The sequence below is a fragment of the Pinus tabuliformis genome, chromosome 1_2 (assembly GCF_031772625.1).
Source record: "Pinus tabuliformis cultivar Carrire ecotype Pingquan chromosome 1_2, CPIR1, whole genome shotgun sequence".
Taxonomy (NCBI): domain Eukaryota; kingdom Viridiplantae; phylum Streptophyta; class Pinopsida; order Pinales; family Pinaceae; genus Pinus; species Pinus tabuliformis.
Window position 1 is genome coordinate 609,978,875 of NC_142298.1, and position 19,855 is coordinate 609,998,729.

Sequence of the window (19,855 nt, forward strand, 5' to 3'; positions counted from 1 at the left end):
TTCTAAATTAGTTCACTAAAAAATAAAAATAAAACCAACTCCCTCATTACAAGTTTATTCATAACTCAATTTGAATTCATTTTTTAATTGCCAATTAAAATCTCCATCTCCCATATTCTAAATTAGTTCACTTAAAAAAATAAAAACCAACTTTCTCATTACAAGCTTATTCATAACTCAATTTGAAATATTTTTTAATTACCAAGTAAGTGCTCCTTCTCCCCAATATGATCTTCTAGGACTTTTTTATTAAGATGTGACATGTGACCTGAACAATCATTGATTTACGGCCGGGATAATTAAAGGTCTTCGCAACGTAATTCATTACAGATTTATTAATAAGTCAATTCGAATCCAATTTTTAATTCTATAGGACTTTTTTATATCAAGATGTGACCTAAGGAATCAGTGATTAAGGACCGGGATGATGAAAGACCTCTGGTTGCAGATTGCAATTATTATACATAAATACATTGTTTCGCTGAATGATCCACAAAGGTGAAGGACTCCCGTGTTTTTCCTGCACTGAAGAATATGGCAAGGGAACAAATACAGATGTCAAATCTGGAAGAACAACCAGACCTGCTTAAACCGCATGATCGTGTGGAAAGCAACACGGCTGTTCGTCCGAAGGATTCAGGCATCTCAATATGGAAACTTTTTAAGTATGCCGATTCATTTGATCTGTGGCTAATGGCATTCGGCACTGTAGGAGCCATTACAGATGGAATGACCATGCCTTTGATGCGCCTGCTTGTATTAAGCAATTTGATAGACACAGTAGGAAATTTTGGTTCGGCATCCACAGGAGATTTCCGTCGTATTATCAACACGGTAATAATCATTTCCTTTACAACAAAACTTTGCATAATATTCATATTACATATTGATGAATGTGTCGGTGATGGTTACTTGCGCAGTATACTTTACGTCTGCTCTATATATCAATCGCTGCGTTTTTTGCTGCGTTTCTCGGTGGGTATTACATCTTCCTGTTTCTTTCACACCTTCTATAGTTAAATGGTTTTTGATGATCTTATCTATGACTAATGCTTTTCTTTGCTTTCTTTGATCAGAGGCGTTCTGTTGGGCGAGGACCAGCGAAAGGCAGGCATCTCGGATGCGTATAAATTATTTGAAAGCCGTATTGAGGCAGGGCGAGGGATTCTTCGACACCCAAAGAACTACCACAGCAGAAGTGGTTACCAGTGTTACTAATGATACTCTCGTTATACAGGACGTTTTAGCAGAAAAGGTGTGATCTTATTACTCTATTCTGTCATTTAATTTATCAATGTTCAGACTCTTCATTAAGTTCATCTAATTTATCAACGTTTGGACTCTTTACTAAGTTTTCTAATTTTAATATTGCTAATTCTCTTGGGAGAATGTCCATCCTCAGCTACCCAACTTCGTCATGAATACTTCTTTATTCTTCAGTAGTTATTTTGTGGCATTCTACTTGACATGGAGACTGGCATTAGCGTCATTTCCTTTCGTGATCATGCTGATCATTCCCGGCATAATGTATGGACGGATTCTGGTGGGGACTTCTCGCAAGTTCACCGAAGCATATAATATAGCCGGTAATATTGCAGAGCAAGCTCTTTCATCCATTAGGACAGTCTTTGCCTTCGTTGGAGAGGAGAGGACAATGGCTAAGTTCTCCGATGCGCTCAATGGGACTGTAAAGCTTGGGCTTAAACAAGGTCTTGTCAAAGGCTTGGCAGTAGGAAGCGGAGGAGTGACCTTCGGTATCTGGGCATTCAACTCTTGGTACGGTAGCAGATTGGTAATGTATCATGGCGCTAGCGGAGGAAGGATTTTCGCGGCTTCAAGTTGCATACTTATGGGTGGCTTGTAAGCGTTCTCGCTCTATTCATCTCTCTTTCTCATGTACTTCTATAATTGATCCTACAACGGGAAATTTACCACACTTTTGAAGTTCAAACAAAATCTCTGAAAGCACTGTTGCGTTTACAGAGCTCTGGGGACTGCGCTTCCGAATATCAGATACTTTTCAGAAGCACGTGTTGCTTGTAAACGCATCTTTGAGATGGTTGACAGCGAACCGATTTGTTGGATATTTTTCAACGGGAAAATACCAAAAACCAAACATTCAAACACACAGAGGCAATGCTCTGTTTTACCTCCACAGGATCCTCTTGTGCACAGGAAGACTTAAAAAAATTTCACTGAGTAACAGAGTATTTCACCACCATAAAAGATTTCTATTCATTAAAACAAAAACTGATACATCCTCTTTTACTGAGAGGGATTTACCAAAAACAAATACTCTGCCTCTTTTACAAAATGATTTTTACACTGCTGTGTAAAATCTTCATTCACTGCTGTAAAATAAAATTTACCTCATACTGCTATAAAACAAATTACATACTCCCCACACTGCTGTGCATTTTCATCTTGCAAATAAAACAAAGGTCAACAAAAAACTTGCGCTCCACCATTTTCGTATTTCACTTTACTTCACCATCAGTAAAAAAAAACTTACATATTTTTATATGGGCTCCCACGTTTTTCATTTATGCATTATGCACTGCTGTGCATCACAATAGCTTTCATGGAAGTCAACCCCTTTTTCCGCTGCAGCCAAAACTTTTGTTTTTGTTTCACGGTTATATATTATATGAACCCAAAACAAAACATGTGTTTTTTTTAAAACAACGATTCCCAAAGCAAAGACAAATAGTTTTTACGTGCCGTAAGAAACAACAAAAGAAACTTAAGAATTCTACCTACCACTATGACATTTTATTAATTGCCTTAATAACAAAATGTGCGGTCAACCCAAAATTGTTTCACTTCCACGCAATGGTTTTAATTTGATGCAGGCCCGTGCACCTTTAGGAGATCGACGGCGGAGGACACGGGAGCTGATCATACGGTGGAGAAAGATATCGGAAGCCCTCACATGAGTGAACGATAGCTCCCGATGGGTCAAAGTTGCTTACGTCAGGCGAGAGCCACGTGCCTTCACCAAAACGCATCGGAGCAAAACATACGGAAACAACTTTTCGTGGGAAGGCGGTGCGATGAGCTCTGGCCGGTTTTGTGGTTTTCATGCTGGTGGTTTTGGGCTGCGTACGTAAGCAGCGTTGAAATTACGATTTCAACACTCCCCTTTAATTTCAACAGCTGGGCATTCGGTCATACCGAGACACTTTCTTAAAAATTCAAAGCTCTTCTGATCCAATGGCTTTGTCAAGATGTCTGCAACCTGTTCCTGAGTCCTGCAATGTTCTAAGATAATTTCTCCATTGTTCACCAATTCTCTGATGTAATGAAACCTCGTATCAATGTGCTTCGTTCTCTTATGAAACACTGAATTCTTTGACAATGCAATAGCTGAGCTATTGTCACAAAATATCACTGTCGCTTTTGCCTGCTCTTGGCCTAAGCTCCTCAACATCCTTCTCATCCAAACTGCTTGACATGCTGCTGCTGTAGCTGCCACATATTCAGCCTCTGCTGTAGACAATGCTACAATGGACTGCTTCTTAGAAGCCCATGAAATGGCTCCTGAACCCATATGAAAAACATAACCGGAAGTGCTCTTCCGATCATCTACACTTCCAGCCCAATCGCTATCTGTGTAGCCAACCAAATCTGAATTTTCTGAGGCATGATATAGAATTCCAAACATTTTAGTGCCTTTGACATACCTCAAAATTCTCTTTGCTGCCTGCCAATGTGCCTCCTTTGGCCTCTCCATGAACCTGGAAATCAAACTAACAGCATAGATTAAATCAGGCCTAGTTGCTGTTAAATACATAAGGCTGCCCACAATGCTTTTATACAAGCTAGGATCAAAATCCTTGCTGCTGTCCTCTCTGCTGAGTTTTAGTCCCATCACTGTGGGAGTGATTGCTGCCTTGCATTCTTCCATCTTAAATCTGCCCAAAACTTGATTTACATATCTTGCTTGAGATATAAAAATTCCTTTTTCATTTTGATCTACTTCTATGCCTAAGAAGTATCTCAACAAACCCATGTCAGTCATTTCAAATTCATCCTTCATGACTGATTTAAAATTCTCAATAAGATAAATATCATTTCCAGTGAAAATAACATCATCTACATACAAGACAACAATTAAAATTTTACCATCCTTTTCCTTGATGTAGACTGTGGGTTCTCCTTCACATTTGTCGAATTCATTATCCAGTAGATAAGAATCTATCCTGCTGTACCATGCTCTTGGCGCTTGCTTCAGCCCATAAAGAGCTTTCTTCAACTTGCACACTTTGTGCTCTTCACCTTTCTTCTCATATCCGAGAGGCTGTTCCACATAGACCTCTTCCATTAACACTCTATTTAGGAATGCTGACTTCACGTCCATTTGGTAGACTTTCCATTTGTTTTGTGCTGCTATGGACAACACTGTTCTCACGGTTTCCATTCTTGCAACCGGTGCGAAAGTCTCCTCATAATCTCTCCCATACTGCTGCTTGTTCCCTTTGACAACCAGCCTTGCCTTGTGCCTTTCTATCTTGCCTTCAGCATTGCTCTTGGTCTTGTAGACCCATTTCACACCAATGACTTCTTTGCCTTTCGGTAGCTCAACCAAGTCCCATGTCTTGTTTCTCTCTATGGCATTCATCTCCTCATCCATAGCTTCTATCCATTTCCTATCTTTGATTGCATCTTCGAAATGAATAGGATCATCAACATGACAAAACAAGGCAAATAAGGAATTCATTCCTTCATCATAAATGTCACTTAGATTTCTAAACTTCTTACCTCATTCACTTGGTGTGCAAGTGCTTGAAGATGCACTTGAATTTCCTCCTTGTGGTGTGCTTGGAGAAGCACTCTCATTGATCCTTAATGGTGTACCTTGCTGTCCTTGTGTTGTCCTCAATGGTGTCCCTTGCTGTCCTTGTGTTGGCGCTGCTGTTTGGGGATGTATTTCAGCCACCTCCTCATCATCTTCATCATGAGACAAACAGTTTTTGACATTCACTGTTTTCTCTATGCTTCCATCCCAAGCTTCCTCTTCAATGAACTGAACATCTCTGCTGACAAAAAACTTCTTGGTGGATGGGATATACAACCTGTATGCCTTGGATTCCTCACTGTATCCAATGAAGAGACATTTCTCCCCTTTGCTGTCCAACTTCCTCCTTAGCTGATCTGGAATGTGTGCATAGGCCACACATCCAAAAACTCTCATGTGGGTGACTCCTTGCTTTCTCCCACTCCATGCCTCTTCTGGCACTTTGTTCATGACTGCTTTTGTAGGACACCTGTTCAGTATATAAACTGCACAATGTACAGCTTCAGCCCAATACTCATTTGGCAAATGCTTTGCCTTCAACATGCTCCTCGCCATATCCATGATGGTCCTGTTCTTCCTTTCAGCAACTCCATTTTGCTGTGGGGTGTACCGAGTTGTAAACTGTTTATGAATTCCATTTTCTCTACAAAATCTTAGGAATTCCTTGGAGATATACTCACCTCCTCTATCAGTTCTCAAAACTTTTATATGCAGCCCGCTTTGGTTCTCCACAAGTGCTTTGAAATTTTGGAATTTCTCAAACACTTCACTTTTGTTTTTAAGGAAATATATCCAAGTCTTTCTTGTAAAATCATCAATGAATGTCAAGAAATATAGGCTGCCAGCTAATGATGGAGCTTGCATTGGTCCACACAAATCTGAGTGGATAATCTCTAAGGGTGTCTTTGCCCTTATGCTTTTCCCTGATGGAAAACTTTCTCTATGTTGTTTTCCCAATATGCAGCCTTCACAAAGGCTGTCCGGCTTCTCTATCAATGGCAATCCTTTCACCATTCCTTTCCTACTCAACAAATTCAGACCTCCAAAATTGAGATGTCCAAATCTCAAGTGCCACAACCAATTCTCATCCTTTGGCACGCTTCGGAAAGCCTCTTGGGTAACTGCTGCAATTTCTCCTTTGTTTTTCAAATCTGCCCGGATCCTGAGAGGGAACATCCTGTTCCTTGTCATCTTCACTTCAGCAATGCATCTTTTGCTGGGTGGTATGTCCATGATGGTGCACACATCATTTACAAAATAAACATTGTAACCCTTTTGGATAAGTTGTCCAACACTCAATAGGTTACATCTCATTCCGGGGACATAGTAGACATCTGCTATGGTTTTCCTTTCTCCTTGCTTTGTAAATATTTTTACTTCCCCTTTTCCCATAACAGACACTTTACTATCAGTTCCTAGTGTGACCTCTGATTTCATATTCTGATCTAAGGCAGAAAAGAAGGCTATGTTTCCTGTCATATGGTTGCTGCAACCTGAGTCTAAAAACCAAATTTCCTCACTGTTTGTTTCAGCCATGTTACAGGCTAACAACACATTACTTTGACTGTTGTTTTCTCTAGTAACATTTGCATTTTGTCTAGTGTTCATATCATGCTGTTTCTTTCTACAATCACTTGCATAATGTCCATACTTTTTGCAATAATAGCATTGAACATTAGATTTATCATACCTTTGTCCTTGAGCATGATATTGTCCTCCTTGTTGGCTGCTGCCTTGGCCTTGGTTCTGATTTGGATTGCTGCCTCTTCCTTGTGCATTTGCTGAGCTGTTCCTTCCTCCTCTGTTCTGGCTTTTGCCTCTTCCTCTCTTGTTTCCTCTGCCTTGACCTCTTCCTCTTCCAAAGGACATCTGGGTCTTGAAGGCTTGCTCTAGAGATGAGTTTTCATTTCTACTCAACCTCTGCTCATGTGTTATCAGTGATGCATGTAGCTCATCAACTGAAAATCTTGAGAGATCCTTTGTCTCTTCAATGGTGGTGACAATGGCATCAAACTTTGAGGGTAAGACCCTCAATATTTTCTCCACAATCCTCCTATCTTCAATGGTTTCTCCATGAGTTCTCATTTGTGTGATTACACCAATCACATGAGTGAAGAATGAGTCAATGTTATCTGACTCCTTCATGTTCAAGTTCTCAAAATCCTTTCTCAGCAATTGAAGTTTTGCTGTCTTCACTCTCTCCATGCCTTGATAGGCTGTCTTGAGGGTTTGCCATGCTTCATTGGCTGTCTTAGCTGCTGCTAACCTTGGAAACATACTCTGGTCTACTGCTAGATACAACAACACTCGGGCTTTTGAATCCTTCTTCCTATTGTTCTTAAGCAGATCCTTCTCTCCTTGAGTTAATGCATTGAACTCAGTTTCATCCGCTGGTTCTTCAAATCCATCTTCAACTATTTCCCATAAGTCTTGGGAGGCAAGCAGGGCTGTCATAGTTATTGACCAATAATCATAGTTCTTCCCATTAAACTGTGGGAGCTGGGTGTTAAACAAACCCATACCAGTGCTTGTGCTAACCATTCCTTGTATTCTGATCTATGCCACTAAATCCTTGACTGTGTGTTTAAACAGCTGACTGTTTCTTCAGCAACACAAAAAAACTTTGTGAAATACCTGAGTATTCTCTTGACTGAGCCTTCACTTTGCTTGAGAAGTTTTACTGTTGCAACAGGTCCTTCTTTCAGCTTCTTTGTCACCTTCAAAGAGCCTAAGCCTGCTCTGATACCACTGTTGGATATTTTTCAACGGGAAAATACCAAAAACCAAACATTCAAACACACAGAGGCAATGCTCTGTTTTACCTCCACAGGATCCTCTTGTGCACAGGAAGACTTAAAAAAATTTCACTGAGTAACAGAGTATTTCACCACCATAAAAGATTTCTATTCATTAAAACAAAAACTGATACATCCTCTTTTACTGAGAGGGATTTACCAAAAACAAATACTCTGCCTCTTTTACAAAATGATTTTTACACTGCTGTGTAAAATCTTCATTCACTGCTGTAAAATAAAATTTACCTCATACTGTTATAAAACAAATTACATACTCCCCGCACTGCTGTGCATTTTCATCTTGCAAATAAAACAAAGGTCAACAAAAAACTTGCGCTCCACCATTTTCGTATTTCACTTTACTTCACCATCAGTAAAAAAAAACTTACATATTTTTATATGGGCTCCCACGTTTTTCATTTATGCATTATGCACTGCTGTGCATCACAATAGCTTTCATGGAAGTCAACCCCTTTTTCCGCTGCAGCCAAAACTTTTGTTTTTGTTTCACGGTTATATATTATATGAACCCAAAACAAAACATGTGTTTTTTTTAAAACAACGACTCCCAAAGCAAAGACAAATAGTTTTTACGTGCCGTAAGAAACAACAAAAGAAACTTAAGAATTCTACCTACCACTATGACATTTTATTAATTGCCTTAATAACAAAATGTGCGGTCAACCCAAAATTGTTTCACTTCCACGCAATGGTTTTAATTTGATGCAGGCCCGTGCACCTTTAGGAGATCGACGATGGAGGACACGGGAGCTGATCATACGGTGGAGAAAGATATCGGAAGCCCTCACATGAGTGAACGATAGCTCCCGATGGGTCAAAGTTGCTTACGTCAGGCGAGAGCCACGTGCCTTCACCAAAACGCATCGGAGCAAAACATACGGAAACAACTTTTCGTGGGAAGGCAGTGCGATGAGCTCTGGCCGGTTTTGTGGTTTTCATGCTGGTGGTTTTGGGCTGCGTACGTAAGCAGCGTTGAAATTACGATTTCAACACGATTATTGATTGGGAAGATGCAAAAGGAGTAATATTGAAAGAAGTCAGCGGTAAAGTTGAATTTAGAAACGTTGGGTTTGCATATCCATCTCGACCAGAATCCAAGATATTTCGCAATTTCTGTCTAACCATTCCCGCAAACAAGACTGTTGCGCTGGTGGGGAGAAGCGGGTCCGGCAAGTCTACGGTTGTGGCGTTGATAGAGAGGTTCTACGATCCCCTGGCTGGAGAGATTTTGCTGGATGGAGTGAACACTAAAACGCTACAATTGAAATGGTTGCGTTCCCAAATTGGACTAGTAAGTCAAGAACCTGCACTCTTCGCTACATCGATCAAGGAGAACATCTTGTTCGGAAAAGAGGGAGCCAGCATGGATCAGGTTATTGCTGCCGCCAAATCTTCAAACGCTCACGATTTCATTAGTCAACTACCAGATGGTTATGACACACAGGTAATATTTAGGTTTTTACTCTCATTCTTCATTTCTAAAGTGTAGTCAATTTGAGTTTACTTTCTTCAGGTGGGCGAGCGCGGACTCCAGTTGTCGGGAGGGCAAAAGCAACGTATAGCTATTGCAAGAGTTATGCTCAAGGGTCCTCGTCTACTTCTTCTAGACGAGGCCACAAGTGCTCTAGATGCAGAGTCAGAGAGAATCGTTCAGGATGCTCTAGACAAAGCTTCAGTTGGACGCACAACTATTGTAGTAGCTCATTGCCTCTCCACCATCCGCAACGCAGACATGATTGCGGTGGTTCAAAGTGGTCATGTGATCGAGACAAGTATGCTGCATGAAGATCTGATCTGTAAACCCAATGGAGCATACGCTGCTTTGGTGAAACTACAACAGGCTGCGGCAGATAAGCCAGATGATAGATTCGAAGGCACTACTATGCTAGACCAGTCTTTGGTAACAAGGAGTTCTAGCATATATTGTAGATCGAGTTTGAACGCGTCTGTATCAACCCATCCAGAACTGGTACATGAAGACAAGCTCCCTTCCGCCGCTTCATTCCGTCAACTGTTTCTTTTAAATGCCCCAGAATGGAGGCATGCTCTATTGGGTTGTTCAGGAGCCTTAGGCTCCGGAGCCGTTCAACCTGTTTTTCCCTTATTCCTTGGGGCAGTTGTATCTGTATTTTTCCTTCAGGACCATGACCAGATCAAATCCAGTATCGAATATTACTCCTTCATGTTTGTGGCTGTGGGAGTAATATCGTTTTCAGCAAACATGTTACAGCATTACAATTTTGCAGCTATGGGGGAATATCTTACTAAAAGGGTTCGAGAGCGGATGCTGTCCAAAATCCTTACATTTGAGATTGGGTGGTTCGATAATGAGGAGAATTCTAGTGGAGCTGTTTGCTCCAGACTAGCAACAGATGCTAATGTGGCAAGTATCTGACCTTAAAGTTTTAATATTTCCAATAAAATTGTGAATTGTGTTACAGTATTCTAATTATTCGAATATGCAATTTGTGATACAGGTGAGATCTCTGGTCGGAGATCGTATATCGTTACTTGTAGAAACTTCGGCAGCTGTTGTAATAGCCTTCTCGATGGCTTTGATAATAGCATGGCGTCTTGCAGTTGTAATAATCGTAGTGCAACCCATTATTGTATTATGTTTCTACACTAAAAGGGTTCTCCTCAAGGCCATGTCTCAAAAGGCTATAAAAGCTCAAGATCAAGGTAGTCAACTCGCAGCAGAGGCTGTGGCTAATCATCGCACTATTAGTGCCTTCTCTTTACAGGAGAAGATCCTCTCTCTCTTCGAAAAGAGTCAAGAAGAACCTCGCAGAGAGATTATCAAACAATCTTTGTTTGCGGGATTTGCTCTTGGAACATCGCAATGCATCACGCTATGTAATACGGCTTTGAACTTTTGGTATGGAGGACATCTTGTATCAAAAGGACAAATCACATCCAAAGATTTTTTCCAAATTTTCTTCATTCTGATAACCACAGGAAAAGGTATAGCAGAAGCAGGAACTATGAGCAGCGACATTGCTAAAGGATCCGATGCAGTCAAATCTGTGTTTGGCATACTGGACAGAGAAAGCCGCATAAACCCAGAGGATGAGAGAGGCGAGAAAGCGGATAAGATAGAAGGAAACGTGGACCTGAGAAACGTGGACTTCGCTTATCCATCTCGTCCAGGTGTTATGATCTTCAAGAACTTCTGCTTGAGCATAAACGCAGGCAAAAGCATGGCTCTGGTAGGACAAAGTGGATCCGGAAAATCGACTATCATTGGATTAATTGAAAGGTTTTACGATCCCCTAAAAGGATCGGTGAAAATCGATGGCAGCGACATCAGGAGGTTCAATTTGAAGAGTTTGAGGAACCACATAGCTCTGGTAGGTCAAGAGCCCACGCTGTTTGGAGGAAGCATTCGAGACAACATTCTCTACGGAAAAGAGAATGCAAGCGAGGTAGAGATTATCGAAGCTGCAAAGGCTGCGAATGCTCATGACTTCATTAGGTAAATACTGCAATTTTCCAATTGAAACAGAATGTTTATGCAATAATACATATATTCAATCAGCTGTGGTTAAGCAGATTGTTTCTGGAATAAATTAGGACGGACTGAATATGGCAGTGAATTTAACTTGGATTTGTGTAGCTCTTTGGAGAAAGTATACGAAACAAATTGTGGAGACAGAGGAGTGCAATTATCGGGAGGGCAAAAGCAACGCATTGCTATAGCCAGGGCAATCATAAATAATCCGAGCATATTACTGCTGGACGAGGCCACCAGTGCGTTGGACAGCCAATCGGAGAAGATGGTTCAAGAGGCCCTGGACAGAATAATGGTGGGAAGAACGAGTATTGTGATAGCTCATAGACTGACAACCATTCAAAATGCTGATTCGATTACTGTGATTGAAGATGGGAAAGTGATTGAGCAGGGAAGTCATTCGTATCTGATGAGCAAAGGAAAAGGCAATCCATATTACTCTCTCGTCAGTATCCAGCTAGGCTACCACTAGATTCTCACCTCCCTAATTCAAAGGGTCAAAAGTATTCTGGCGTGATCCATGTCCTAAATCTTTCCAAATGCCTTCAGCCAAATTTTGAAGTTGAATTTCATTTCGTTATTTGTCCACGCCCTAAATCATTCAAAATGTCGTCGGCCAAATTTGGAATTTGTACTGTCATCTGTATGACGTTTGACCGTTTAACGTTGATGTCATAATTATATGTTGTAACGAATCAACCAAATTATAATAAAATTAGTTAGCTTCTTGCACGGAATCTCGACATGACTCGGAATTTCAAGTGAAAACAATGGAATATATTTGCTCAATAGTCTCTTAATTTTAAAATAAATTATACTTTATCACACATTAACGTCTTTGTCAACTTAGTCTTTTTCTTTTTAATGTCCTGGTCACCTTCAATCTATTTCATCAAAATCGGCGTCCTTATCTCCGTCGATGACACCTAATTGCTGTCGTTGAATCATCTTCTCTCTTGATTATGGCCGTCTCCTTTCACTTAATCTTTGAAATCCACGTAGACAATTAATCTTTGAAATCCACGTAGACAATTAACTCGTTCAGTATCTGATGTAGTATTTTTATATTACTGTGAAATCTGAGGAGAAAATCAGAGCTCATGCAATGTTTAATGTAGCCAGAAGAAAGTGAATTTAAAAAATAAAATGAAGACAGCGTATACATGGGCCAGCTAGGTAATTATGCAATGCTTTTGAAAAAAAATGTCCTTCTGGATTCACCAGAGTAATGGCTGGAGTAAGCTGAGTTCACTCTTTTCATATTTGTAGGTAGAGGAAGGCATCCAAGTTCTAACCAGAGAAACAATGTAGATTAATAGGATTCCCACGGTGAAGCCTCGGGATATAGAAGTAGTTTGAGCAGAATACATTGTATTTCAAAACCTAATATAACAGACCATCAAAAACCGATAACCATCAATTTGATAACCTAATATTGTTTGTATTAACCTGGCCACGCATATATATATATGAAACTGTAAATTTGATGTGCAAGCATTGAAGTTACTTTTGATGGCGGGTTTACGGACAAGAGGTTTGTACAAGAATGTTGTTTGAGATTTAAAATAAATTATTTTTTAATAAAATAAATAGGTTTATAGTGGTTTAGTGTTTACTATTTTAAATTTAAAGGATTTAAAATAAATTTTTCATAGTGTAATTTGTAATTTAACATTTAATTGAATAATTAAAAGTTTATTTTACAAGTTTAAAGAAAAAAAAGTATAACACAAGGGGAATATTATAATACTAATCTAGATTTATTTAGGAAAAAAAAACCTAAAAAATTATTATTATTATTATTATTATTATTATTATTATTATTATTTGCAATTGAATAATTAAAAGTTTATTTTACAAATTTAAAGAAAAAAAGTATAACATAAGGGGAATATTATAATACTAATCTAGATTTATTTTAACTAAGATTTATCAAGAGTTTATATTTATTTTAATTAAGATTTATCAAGAGTTTATAGGGATTAAATATTTTTTCATTCTAAACTCTAAACCAGATTTGTATTTCAAGAGATTTATTTTAACTCGGATTTATCAAGGACCAAAGGGATCAAATATCTTTTCACTCTAAAAAAATTTTACATGTCAAGAGATTTGATGCCTTTTGGCACTTAGTAGATCAGGAGTTTAGATGGATGTTAAGATAGATCTATACTAGTTTAATTATTAATTAATTATAATTATACTTATAATTATTAATTTTATGCTTTTATTTTATTTTATTTTTAATTTAATTAATTTTGTTTTATTTTGATCGAGTCAAAATGTTAAATAAAATATTACAATATCTCTGCCATACTAGATTGAGAGCGCCTCTTGGCACAATAACATTAAAACAAAAGATATTATAAGTTTAAAAAATGTAAAGTTGTAAATGTGTAGAATAAGGGGTCATAAGAACTTTTTTTTCATTATCAATGAAAACATGATAAAATATCCTTAATATTTGAAATGATAAATAAGTCTACAAAATCTTCAATCCTAAAAAAAAGACAAGATAGAGTTTGCAAAATTTAAAATACTAAAAAAGAAAGAAAAGTAGGATAGGCGATGCTGAACAATTTGACACAAAACCTAGTATCGGATGCCCTAAAAACAAGGCCATTTTTTACTTGAAAATTGAGATAAATTAGAAATTGCAATGGATATCAAATGAGCATTTATCAACCCTTTTTAGAGAATTTATTACATAAAATATATATGATAACATAGAATGATCAAATTTATACCATATATTTTTACTTTTTAGCTAATTTTGTATTAAAATATCAAATATTTACATTAGATATGTTAGTTTTATTGTTTCAAAGATCAAAGACAATAAAATATTTACTCAGTGGCGAACAAAATTAGCTTCAACTAAATATCCAAAACTTGAGAATTCCAAAATATAGTTTTGCCCCACCATGGGGAAACCAACAACAAAAAGCAAAATAGAAAACCTTTAGTGATTGAAGAGTTTGAGACAACAGAAAAAGACACTAAACATAAACTCTAAACATAACAAATAAATAGCCTAGATGGGCTAGCATGAAGATCAAGAATTGAGATGATAAAATATAAGGAGCATGAGCATTAGGAGGCCAATGAAGTATTGAGGGTAATGGGTTGTTCCTAAGCGTAGCATAAGATCTCTAAGCTCATCTAGTTTGTGCATTAATTTGATTTGAGTTTGTCTCCAATCAACTAGAATATTCTTTGGCAACAACTTAACATGGCGTTACAATTGCACTGTATCAAGATAGTGATTTTAACGGCCCTAAGAGTTGCATGTATCTGAAACCCAAGGGACTATGTCTTCCATGACTTCTTAATTAAGATTGACTAATCGTTCTTCTCAAACTTCCTCTTCCACAAGATGGATTTCCCCATGAACGTGTGGAGGCACATGTTCATGACAATTAAGGGTTAAAGATTCATAACTCAGTTTTTCTGGAGAGCCCCTTGAAGTGCCACTACCACCAGTTCCATATTGGCAAGAACCTTGTTGACGAGTCATGGCTACTAAAGGCACCAAGGTGTCATAAAGACTAGGACAAAAATGAGAAGGAAGCAGCAAGAGGCCACTGTGAAAGAAAGAGGCCTTGATAACTTCCTAGGAAAGTTGTATCGATGAGGAGCTTGGGGTCAAGCCTTCACCATTTAAAAAAGCCACAAATATAGGATGGAAATCTAGTGAAGCGGAGGGAAGGAAACACACCAAGTAATCAAACCAGACTCGAAGTGCATGGCCATCACGGGAAACAATAGGTGGAGGTGTCAAAGGATCAACGACAACTCTAAGTAGTGGCCCGAGATGAAGAACATGGTGGAATGAATTCAATTCATGTATATGAATAGATAAAACGTGGCAAGAGACCTCTACCACCCTCCTTGGAAGGTGAGGTCCTATAAATTAACCATAAAGTGGGTGGCATGTGCCAAGAGACCTCTACCACCCTCCTTGGAAGGTGAGGTCCCATAAATTAACCATAAAATAAGTGGCATGTGTAGAAAGGAGGTAAATGGAGAGCACGTCAAATCCATAAAGGTTTACTGCTTATCATAACACCCGATGAAAATAAACTTATACAATACAATAAATTAAAATGAAATAACAAAAAAAACGTTTCAAATCCAAAGCATTTATTTAATGCCTCTTATAATACCCATCAAAATAAACATATACAATACAATAAAGTTAAAAAAAAAAAAAAAACAACAACAACAATTTATTCAAAATTTCTGCTTATTGATCTAAATACAATTATATAATTATTGATTAAATTGCAAATTTTTATTTAGGAAAAAAAAAACCTAGCTCATTTTTAAATAAAATTAACCAAAAGAATACCAATAAAAAGCAAATATATCAAAGAGTTGGACGAAGTTATTAAAAAATAAGTGTACCAACTACCGATGAACCAACTTATATAATACAGAGAAATAAAAAATAAATGGACCACAAAAATACGATGATAAATGCGAATGAGTAACCTATACAAATATTTAGAATGCAATAATTAAAAATAAATATTAGCGCAAATATTTGGAACACGCACTTTGGACATGGGCGAGGAATGCGAGATCATTTAACAATGTACGACACTCCTCCCATTTGAACGCTATTCCACCAATATTGAACTTTATTATATTCGCGAATCGCGACGGCTAACAGATAAATTTATTTTAGATTAGTCATTAGGAAGGCACAAGAGCACAAGTTCTTCTTTCATAGAGAGGATAACAATAACAATGATTAAATCGAGACTATGTGCTGTAAGGCCCTCGATATCTTAGTAATTTTTTTCAGCAATTTCTACGTGAGTCAAATTTATTCTAAATCTGATTTTATTAAAAGAGGGTCATTTTTATTTTTATTTGTTTAGATTTTAGATTTTTGGTTGGAATTTGACTAAAAAATTTATAATTAAAAATTGATTTATGTTGTTTCACTAGTTTTTTGATTGCATATATCAATTCAACACCCTGAAAAACACCTAGGGCACTTTGATTGTGCAAAGTTTATCCATAATTAAATCTAAAATTAATTTTTTATTTTATTATATATAATTAAAAATTATAATTATTATTTTTAACTTTTAATATTGACTAAGTCAATATTAAGTAACTAACTTGTAACATGGTTGTCATACTAGATGTAAAAAGCTTTGGGTCGAATTAATATACTAGCATATATCTATCTTAACTCTAGATCTACAAAGTGTGGGAAGGGATCAAATCTCTTTTTACTTTAAAAGAGGTTTGCATCTTGGGAGTGCCGGGAGAAATCAAATCTCTTTTTATTTTAAAAGAGGTTTGCATCTCAGGTGATTTGATCCCTCACGTCCGTTGGTAAATTGAGTTAAGATGGATCTATGTTGGTTTAATTTGCCCCTTTAAATAGGCTATATTCCACATGAATACTATGGGTGAATACCACGAAAATATTTTTACTTTAAAGTTTCCTTTTATTAATTTTATTTTGTTTTGACTAAATAATATTTCACAATATTATTATTTTTTTAAAATTTTATTTTATTTAATTTGGAAAAAAAAAAAAGACGTTACAACATTTCTTCCACGGAGCCTTTAGATATAACAAGTTAATTTTTTTGATACTACCACTCTAACATAACATGAAATATTATTATTTTTTTAAAATTTTATTTTATTTAATTTGGAAAACAAAAAAAAGACGTTACAACCTTTCTTCCACGGGGCCTCTAGATATAACAAGTTAATTTTTTTGATACTACCACTCTAACATAACATAACCATGAAATTGTAATGATTTTCCACGTATCATTCTGTGAGTGTTAAACTATACATTGGAATTTTGTCATCTATCCAAATTGATTCAATTGAATATCACTTTGCTCTTCTATTAAATTAAATATAACTCGAAATATCTATAATTCACCCAAAGGCATTCTATAACCTTCAAAATTTTAGTTTAAAAAAAATTTAAGTGGATGGTGAAGATTCACATGCACATAATATTCTCAAATCAAACCACAATGCAATATTCATATGAAATATGGAGAGTTGATATTTTTTTCAAATCAAACCATAATGTTTGATGTTTCTATTCTTAAAAAATTTAATGTATAATTTAAATACATGTTTGTTCTTTTCATTCCTCCATCCTTTCTTGTCCTTCATTGTTGCTATTTATTTTGTGTTGCTTCGATTCACTGATTCGGCATTGTCTACCAACGAGGCCACAAGTTTGTTGGGATGGAAGATTTTTTTATTGGAATCCAGTAATTTTTTTATTTATTTTTTATTTTTTATTTTTATTGTTATTTTTTTTAATTAGAATGTTAGAGTGTTTGAATCATTTTTTTGATGGTGGAAATAGATTCAGCACCATCAAGAATCCCTACAATAACCAAAATTCCTAAAATTTGACAGTTGTAACCTAGATATTCAAAAAATTATGTTGGATTTTGTCATAATCTTGCCGGAATTTCCATTCTTTTCCAAGCTAATATGTGGGTTCTTTAGATTACGTGCTTTATGTTTGCTACGTTGTACATACTCATGGGAAATTGGAGCTCATGAATTCCAAATTTTTTGTTGCTTCGATTCACACTTTCGGTGTTGTCTACTGACACCACAAATTTGTTCGAATGACACATTTCTTATTGGAATCCAGTAAAAAAAATTCAAAAAATTAGAATGCTAGAGTGTTTGAATAATTTTTCTGATGGTGGAAATAGATTCAACACAATTGAACCCCTACGACACCCGACATTCCTTAAATTTGACAATTGTAACCCAGATTTTCAAAAATTTATGCTAGATTTTATCATAATCTTACTAGAATTTCCATTCTTTTTCGAGATAATATGTGGGTTCTTTATATTACGTGCTTTATATTTGCTACATTGTACATACTCATGGGAAATTGGAGCTCATGAGTGCAATTGAGTCAATCTATGTGATCCACTCACAAGGATATAAAATCAACATTCAGCAACCATGGCTACAAATTGGAGGACACAACAGAAAACATCACGGCTTGAAGATCTTGGTCTCCTCCGAAAACTAACAACGAGTTTCATGGGGGTCTATTTCATAGAAATTAGATATTTTATCCAAATTTTATTGTTGTTGTTGTGATTTCTAGAGACGTGGTTAATGGATGTAATTTCCACATAAGAAAATGTTCGAAGAAATGCATTTTTCACCTTTTAATTTACATTGAGCTTCCATGAAGATAAAAAAAATTAGAGTATACTATGAGCAAAGCCATATTATTATAGTATGTTTTATCCCATTTTAATTTATTATAGGAAATTATGGTGAATTATGGTTAAATTGGTCCAACCATGTTCACCCATGGTCAATATAATCATGATTATATATTAGCTATGCACAACCATGTTTAATTATAGTGAATCATAATATATCATAGTAAACTATAACTAGCATATCCCGAAATGGGGGTAGTGAACGTTGAAAGGAGAAAAGGAAGATAGAAAATGTGCAAAATATGCAAGGCAAAGTGTGTTTAATAGTTAATTTGTAATAAATTAGGCTTTTTGTTTTCGATAAAATATATATATCAGAGTAGAGTTCCTTTTTCTAAGGACATCACCAAACACTATTACATATGGAATAATAGACAAGAGAAAATATTTCATGTATATAATTACAATCACAACATAGAAAAATCTAGGATGTTGTGACAACACATGGTAGTGGTGAGAGTGACAAAGCATGTCAGCGTGCCTCTTCTTTCTTTCGTAGTGAGACATAGGAAATATCCTTCATCTTTTCATAGTGTTCAAAGGAGAACCATGGTGCTATTCACATTCCTTCTAGAGTAGTAGTGCATGGCATTACTGTGAAGGTTAAGCCTTGATGTTTAGTGTTACCAATGTTAATGATATCCCTTGTCAAGATTATTCCTTGAGATTTATGTATAGTCAGCACCCAAGTCATCTTAAGGGGGATTTGTTTCTTGTTACTTCGTTGTATCGGTGGAATTGGGACATGCTTTGGTTGTGTATTGTCCCATTGAGGGCTAATGTATTTATCAAATTCCACAACAAGATATGCTAGTGAACTTGGAGGGCTACGTCCTAGTGCAAATACAATTTGCATGATTTTTCCAAGAGAACCATTAACTAATCCTACTTGGACCCATAAATTGCAAGATAGAATAACTCGTTGGCCTCCACATAGATATATCTATTTTTCCAATTGGTCATCATCTTGTTGGTGTGCTTCTAATCCATTTGTGAATTCTACAATACTTCGTGCAATTGGCATATGTAATGATTCGATCATGGATTTGTTAAGGTTATCAACAAGAATATTTATTGCAAAGAGTTGGATTGAAGTGTCAAATATATGACATTCTTCGATGGACAAGAATATTTTAGTCCTTGAATGACGGAGGTTCTAGTCATCCATTGTGGGTTTAGCATTGTGATTGTTCATTAAGAGCTAGAGGAAGCGAGCCTGGGTGACGAGAAGTTCTCTTTGTCAAAAAACTATTTGTAAATTAATTATAGTGGTAAAGGTTTTCCATGAATTCCTCCCTATAGTTGCACGTGCATAAAGATGTTTGCCTGTTACTGGTGGAAGATGGCCCAGGTCCTTGATAAGAATTATTGAGCGGTGACCAAATGAGCAGTGGTTTGTTTCTAGAAATGCCTCACACAAACGACTTTCTATTGCAAAAATAAGTTAGAGCCTATGAAACTCATTGAATTGATT

At 36.7% G+C, this 19,855-nt stretch overlaps 1 protein-coding gene across 1 annotated transcript; it reads left to right on the forward strand.

Annotated features, from left to right (window-relative positions):
- Nucleotides 1–534: 534 nt before the first annotated feature.
- LOC149207107 (ABC transporter B family member 15-like) lies at nucleotides 535–11,597 on the forward strand. The gene is made up of 9 exons (XM_089397929.1): nucleotides 535–834; nucleotides 921–975; nucleotides 1,077–1,255; nucleotides 1,403–1,860; nucleotides 1,984–2,072; nucleotides 8,607–9,058; nucleotides 9,128–9,997; nucleotides 10,092–11,089; nucleotides 11,231–11,597. The coding sequence occupies exons 1-9, from the start codon at nucleotides 535–537 to the stop codon at nucleotides 11,595–11,597; spliced, it is 3,768 nt and encodes a 1,255-aa protein (XP_089254055.1).
- The last annotated feature ends 8,258 nt before the right edge of the window (nucleotides 11,598–19,855 follow it).

Excerpts from the sequence above, each read along its gene's own strand:
- LOC149207107 (XM_089397929.1), top strand. The coding sequence starts at position 535 with ATGGCAAGGGAACAAATACAGATGTCAAATCTGGAAGAACAACCAGAC. Across the intron at positions 9,059-9,127 it reads CAGATGGTTATGACACACAG|GTGGGCGAGCGCGGACTCCA; the intron begins GTAATATTTAGG and ends TACTTTCTTCAG. Across the intron at positions 11,090-11,230 it reads AATGCTCATGACTTCATTAG|CTCTTTGGAGAAAGTATACG; the intron begins GTAAATACTGCA and ends GGATTTGTGTAG.